The sequence below is a fragment of the Gekko japonicus genome, unplaced genomic scaffold (assembly GCF_001447785.1).
Source record: "Gekko japonicus isolate JY-2015 unplaced genomic scaffold, Gekko_japonicus_V1.1 scaffold33, whole genome shotgun sequence".
NCBI classification, from domain to species: Eukaryota; Metazoa; Chordata; class Lepidosauria; order Squamata; family Gekkonidae; genus Gekko; species Gekko japonicus.
Window position 1 is genome coordinate 736,446 of NW_015174272.1, and position 7,070 is coordinate 743,515.

The 7,070-nt window shown below is 42.8% G+C and overlaps 1 protein-coding gene across 1 annotated transcript in view; it reads right to left on the reverse strand.

Moving 5' to 3' along the window:
- The window catches only part of MILR1 (mast cell immunoglobulin-like receptor 1), a 15,512-nt gene extending 10,225 nt beyond the window's left edge, over positions 1-5,287 (reverse strand). The window contains exons 1-4 of the mRNA XM_015423658.1: positions 5,056-5,287; positions 3,435-3,719; positions 2,416-2,697; positions 1,301-1,405 (exon numbers count right to left, since the gene is read on the reverse strand). Of these exons, the coding sequence (XP_015279144.1) occupies positions 1,301-1,405; positions 2,416-2,697; positions 3,435-3,714 (667 nt within the window). The 5' untranslated portion in view covers positions 3,715-3,719; positions 5,056-5,287. The remainder of the gene's footprint in view (positions 1-1,300; positions 1,406-2,415; positions 2,698-3,434; positions 3,720-5,055) is intronic.
- Positions 5,288-7,070: the final 1,783 nt, after the last annotated feature.

A 7,070-nucleotide genomic window follows, 5' to 3' on the forward strand; every position in this document is an offset into this window, starting at 1 on the left:
GGGGGGGGGGGGGGGGGGAGAAAAAGCTAAAGGCACAAAAACACATGTAGAAATCAGAGGATAAACTAAAGTGATATGGACCAGAACCCAAGAACAAAACCCCATACAGAAATGCCCCCCGTTATTCCGGTTTGTGATGGCTACCCAAGTGAATTAAAAAGATGTGGGCTAAACGTCTCAGCTATAGATGCTTAGATGCCTTTAGGTTGTTATTGGAATGGAAATCCATAACTAGATTTCCTTCTATGTTTTCTAACAAGCAGTCACTGCTTCTAGTTCTACCTATAACAGCTAAATGTCCTTTCTGTTGGGATTTCTACTATCATGTTGCCAGTATGTATGTGTTTGCTCCATATCCCTAGAATCTTCATGAAGTAGTTTTAGATATTGTGGCCAGGGTGGTGGATTGTAACAAGGATATATATTTTTGGTGATCTCACTGTGGGGACTTTACATTAATTCTAGTTGGCAATGAACTCAACATGTCCCTAGAATTTTTGGTCTCAATTTTAATACTCTCTACATCATTGGGAAAAGAGGAATATGGTCTGGTAATGGTCTGCCCATGTGATAATAAAGAATCATATGTCTCTGAGTCACTTTTCTCACTGGACCTAACACAATGTCAATGCAAATATTCTTAACTGTATCTAATGTTCAGTCTATAACATCATTATGTCTATATCATTATAGCTCACTCCACCCTGCAGACAAGGCAGAGGATTCCACATATTTGTGGGACTTCGGAGTCATGCAGAAAATATGACTGTAAATTAATCAAAGGGTGGGGGAGCCTCCTAAAACAGCCCGATGAGGAATGAGCATGTTCTAGAAAGAAGTGGATACAGAGAACAGGTGGAAGTCAGTTAAAGGCAGATGGGGAATCATATGGGAAACTGGCCAACTGAAGCTCTCCAAATTATTTCCTTTCTTGCCAGTCTATTTGCAGGCCTCCAGTTTGTTCCTTCCAACACCAAATTTGGTAGTTGAATACTCTTCAGGAGAGGGAAAATGGGGGGGGGATCTGCCTGTTTCCTTCCTCCTCCATGATCCCTTTTGGGACCTTCCCCCTAGTTTTAAGCATTTGTACTTCCAGCATACTAGTAAATGGTTTTTACACAACACAGGGAATAAATAGTTTTTTTCCAGCCAGCATAATGGTATATATGGAAAGGCTCATGTTTAGTTGGCAAGCTGGAAGCAAAATGATTTTCTGTTTTCAAGTTCTAGGGTACACATGGTTTGGAAAAAAGTATTGGTGGTTTGGGGGGAAAGTATTGGTAGGCAAAGGTAAACTTACTTGTTTTACACCTGGGAAGGATAAGCAATGGAACTGCTAAAACTACTGCCAACAGCAGCAATAGCAGAGGTGGCACAACGAACACAGCTAAATTGTTGTCCTCTCCTGCTGATAGAAAGGTGTAATGATTAGGCATGGTAGTGTTTCCTTTTCCAATACAATGTTCTTTCTTTCATTTTACTTAAAAGAACAATGTCTTTTAATCAGATGTAATCACCAATAACTAGATGTGCTTTTAAATTAATGTTACTGAGTCTATATTTTGCTTCAAAGTTTAAGGTAACATTTCCTTCTTTTGGTACATTTCCATTTTTTGTCTTTGGGCCTCATTTAAGAAAACTACATAACAAACACAGATTCTGACCCTAATCCAGTTGTAGTTAGTTGTATGCATATATTCCCATGTAATAACTAGAGACTTCAGATGTACATGATCCCATTTACACCAAAAGGTGCAGCCAAGCAGCTCAAAAGGGCTCCGGTAGGTATCATGACATAGACAGATGTCCAGATGTGTCCCTACTCCACCCACCTAGGACGGTAGAAGGATACTAAAGTTTAGTGGCAGACAATGCTCCCTCTAAGCTGTGTCCTGTGAGCAAAAATTCTACTTTGTGAGCTACTGGCATTACACTTGTGAGCGAGTGATTTGGCTGCTGCATAAATTAGTTTGCTCTAGAGCCATCCTTCCTGAGCTAAGACAAAAATGTGTGAGCCGGAGGCTGAGAAACTGTGAGCTAGCTCACACTAACTCAGCTTAGAGGGAACTCTGGTGGCCGAGAACATGAATGCAGAAAATCCCCATTTCAGTACTGGCATCTCCAGTAAAAGGCCGCAAAGACAACTTTCCATAGCCCTACTGGGAATCCTTGGACAGATACTGATAGAGTTAACCCTAAAGGACTAGATGGACCTATGGTGTGCCTCAATATAAGGCAAATTTATATGTTCAAAATGCTGCACATTTTGGATCTCCCTTGCTGGATTATTACAAGTGATTAATACCCAACTTGTCAGGGTCTTGTGTCCATCAGTGAGAACACATAACTAGTGCTTCTCAAGATCAGAAACGAAAACTGGGATCTCTCCTCTTGCTGCTGAAAATCCATACATACCTCTCATGGTAAAGTTGAAGCCAAGGCTATATTTTCCTTTACTAAAATTTTCAGCTTTGCATTTATATTCACCCAGTCCACTGATTGAATTGATAGGGAAGTGAAACTCAGCTGCTTCTCCGCTCTTGTTCTTGCTTGCAGGAGGTTGCACTCTCTCTTTTCCTCTATATAGCGTGTATGTAATGGGCAGAGAACCAGTCCTTGAGAAGCAAGACAGCGTCACATTCTCACCTATACGAACTTCTGTTGAGGAACAGTTGACCATGGGTTGAGACACAGGCTCTGAGCAAAAAAGGCACATCACCAGGAGTCCACCATTAATTTTTAAACATCACATTGCGATATGCTGACAGAAAAATAGTACTCCGATTATTAATATGCAAATGTTGCCAACCCTCAGCATTTGTATGTCTACAGAAGGGATGTTACGTGTGTGTCACTTTCTGCACAATTAAAGTGCAGTATTTGAATGTTTACAAAATATATTCTGTTTGGTTCACGGGATATGTAATGAACAGGAAGGTCCCATTCATCTACCATGACTTGACAGGAGGGGCTTTCATGGATGAAGCTGAGAGAGCACCTGCACTCCCAATAGGATTCTTGAATCCAGAGTTATCAGGGGTGACAATGTCTGATTTGGGAGATGTGTTGGGAAGACATCAGTGGCACTGGATATTGCTGACCCTGACCTGATACCACAAATATCAAGCATGTTATCAGGTTGGCAGTATCCAAATACACACCCCTAGCAGGATAAAACATTACCCAGGAAAAGGGTCGCTCTCCTCCCTGGCATGATCTCCCCATGGAGGGAGGGCTGGCTAGTGACGGCAGCTGTGCCAAAGGCCCTGAGTGTGAGATGAGCGAGTCCTTTCCTTGTGTGTGGTAACCCCCAGGCCATTGCCCCAGTGGGACTTTCCCCAGTGCCCATAATGGCTGAACTGTCCCTGTGAAAAGGCATGTCTCAAGATCAGACCATGCAATTGGAAATTTGTGTCTAGAAAATACACACGTACCTCTCAGTGTGAAGTTGAAACCAAGGCTGTATTTATTTTTATTAAATTTGTTTTCAGCTTTGCATTTATATTCACCCAGTTCACTGATTGAATTGATAGTGAAGTGAAATGCAGCCTCTTCTCCCTTTTTGTTCTTGCTTGCAGGAGGTAGCACTCTGTCTATTCCTTTATATAGTGTGTAGTTAATTGGCAGAGAACCTGTTTCCGAGGAGCACTTCAGTGTCACATTCTCGCCTATGGCAACTTCTGTTGAGGGACTGCTGATTGTGGGACAAGACATGGGCTCTGAGAGAGAGAAAAACCAGATCAACAAGAGTCAACCATTAACTTTCAAGCATCACACTGTGATATGCCAAGTACTAAAAACAAAAATGATTTATTATGAAGCAAGTTATCAGGAGCTAGTGACTACTTAAGCAGATGCATGAAATGTCCTAAGCTGGCAGATGCATTAACACACCTGGCATAGAGGGGGGAGGAACTGTAAACAATGCAGTTAAAAGCCAATGAAATGAAAAAGGTAGAATGAGCAATCCAAAGCAAGTCTCCTTAGAAGTAAGTCCTGTTTTATTCAGTGGGACTTATCCCAACAAAGTGTTTTTAGGACTGCAGCCAGAATCTGACATTTCTATGCAAAGCTTTCATGTATGCAAGATAAAAAACAAACAAACAGTGACCATTCAAAACAGCAGTTATGACTGAGGACAAAATCTTCCTGGATTTGCTAAACTAATTTGACATCCATAGAGGAGGGAACCATTTGTCTGTTAACACAGTTCATGTATCTCTTGCAGTGGGCCTTTATTCACAAGATGCCATAAGATTCTCACTTGTTTTGGACTTAAAGACTAATGTATCTACCTCCCCAGAATTCAGAACAGGAAAACAACAGGGGAACAGAGATCCTTAACCCATCCTCTGCTTTAAATTGCCTTCCAGGTTCAACTCTTTTTGCCCTCCTCCCTGCCCTCTCTAGGATTCAAAAAGGTGGGTTAAACCTATCTATATTTTAAGCCTCACAGTAGGAGAAGCAGCTGGGCTTAGTTATGATTTTAGAGTGGGAGTGAGCAAGGTATGGCCACAGAGAGAGAGAGAGATACCACTTTTCTGGTTAAACCCCCCAGCTGTTTTTAAAAATAAGATCATGGAAGTCTGTGGTGATCTTTTCTGCACAATATGTAGTTATCTGTCAAGTTGATACTGATGACTGAAGCACAGGGAGAAGTAAGAGAGGTACAAACAAAAATTCCAGAGTTTGCCAGTTCCCGTTTTGAAGCCTCAAACAATATTTTAATAATATTTGAATTTGAGGCTTGAGCAGATGCCCTGCACTAGCATTCACTATTGTTCCTCTTCTATTATATTCACTGTTATAATGGGGGGGGGGTTATCCTGTTGCTCCTGATCGTTCTCTCTGTCTGGAAGAAAAGGCTGAACTGAAAGAATAAGGAACAAAATGCAGCTTGGAGATATGCACCATAGACTTTTGCAGAGAGAGTGCAACTGGTTTATAACTTAATAAAAATGTCTTTTCATTAATCCAGACCCACCTCAAAGAAACCACCCAAACAAAAAATCTTGGTTGCATTGAGCACGCAGCCAGCTGCCTGCGGAAACTTACCATCTTCATCATGCTCATCCTCTTCTTCATCTGATAGAGATGACTGAACTGAAAGGCGGAGGGAAATGTACCTTGAATTAGGTTAATCGAATGCAGCATTTTGGAAAAGAGACACCATATAAGAAAGGTCTTACTCTGTGCTGTCAGGAGACACCCAATGACTATAAATGTCAGCATTTTAAATAAGATTGGAGCCGTTGCTTAGATCTGCAAAATTGCGGTTATGACAAAGAAGTTGTCTTGAAGAAAGAGTTTGCAAGAAATTGAGGAAGTATATTTAATGGAATGTTGCATCTGTTTCCGGTGTATGACGTCTGCAAAGTATCTAAGCTCAGTCTCAATTGTACATCTTAGCAACAGAATAATCTAGTACACACAGGGGTTTCAAACATATGGCCTGGGGAGCAGAACCAGCTTGTCCAGGGCCCTTATCTGGCTCGTGAGCAACTAGTGCAGAGGAGGGAAGGCAGGACGCTGGGTGGGGGGGGCAAACAGGCACACATGGTGAAGTGTGTATGGTTGAAGCTGTCAAGAAACAGAAAGGACATGGCTAGGGGGCAGGGCTAAGAGGCTGAGCTAAAATAGTGCCACTTTGGGTCCTTAGAAGAGCCACAGGTGACATGTCAAGATTTGCATGGGACTTCTGAACCACTAAGTATAGCTGATCTAGTATTTGGAATGCAAGCTTTGCGGTTCTCACGGTGTCTTTTGAAGTTTGAAATTTTAGGACATTCAGGCTGAACTTCCCAGGCATCCTCCTTACATCAAGCTGGCATTGTGACTACTGAATTACTGATGGGTGTACTGAAACAATTTCATTGGCTACCAGTTTGCTCCTGGAAACAATTCGAAGCGTCATTTTGAATCTTTTAAGGATACATGAAAGACCACCCTGGGGAACTTTCAGGGGTGGGGCTAGATGACACATGATGCCATGATGTCACTTCAGTTCATGTAATTGAAAGTAACATCACATGCAACATTCTAGCAATCCCCCAGTCTCTATGATTTTACTGTAGAGATTTGGGGGATTGCTACTACGCTGCAGTGAAGCGTGACATCACTTCTGGTTACATGACAAGATGTGATGTTGCCGTATTGTGTGATGAAACGCCACCAGGAGACGCCCCATCTGCCACATTAGTTGGGTCCCCCTACGCCTTTCCCATAGTGACCTGACCACGAGTCCTGCCTCAAGCCTGGCTTTCTGAGTCCCTACTCTCTGAAGTGGGCTGTGTCACAGCTAGAGATGGAGCTTTTTCTGCAATGATGCCTCATTTATGGAGTGCCTAATTTATGGTATTTCGAGTGCTGCTGGGTAAATAGTTGTATTTCCCTTGGCTTTTAGTTAGTTTTTATCCTCCCTGATTCAATTGCGGAGTTCTCTTTTTACATGGAGATTTAAAAAAAAAATGGTTTTAAGCTTTGTTGATTTTGCTTTAATCATCGTCATCTGTATATCTAATAGCAAAACAGTAGGCTCATCTGTGGATACATAAACCTGCAGATTGGGGCCATGCCTACCCAAAAAAGACAGTTCTGCAAACTGGAGGGAATCCCCTGGTTTGCGGGGGGGGGGGGGGGGAAAAAAACGTTTAAAAAATACATTGGGGAGTTTAAATCTCCCCCAAAACACAAAAGGTGTCTGCGCACGGGCAGATGACTTACCTGTCACCTAGTGGCTCTGCATCCAGTGTGGTAGCTCTTGGGGGTCCTGTGGGAGACATGGCAGCTCTCGGAAGCATGTGGGTGTCACAGAGGCTCTCAGGGGGCCTACTGCAGCCACCACTGCTCCTGACAAGCAGGCCGCTCTGGTGGTTCCCAGGGGCACTAATCCAACCATTATGGCTCCCAGGGGCAGCTCCCAAGGTGGTGAGAAAGAAGGGGGATTGTCTAATAAGGTATGGTAGGGTGAAAAAGATGGGGAGAAGATAAAGGTAGGGTGGCTGGTGGATGCAAAGGAGAGGAAGCAGGAAAGGGGAAAAAGCTATGGGGGCTTTCAAGAAAGGGAAAGG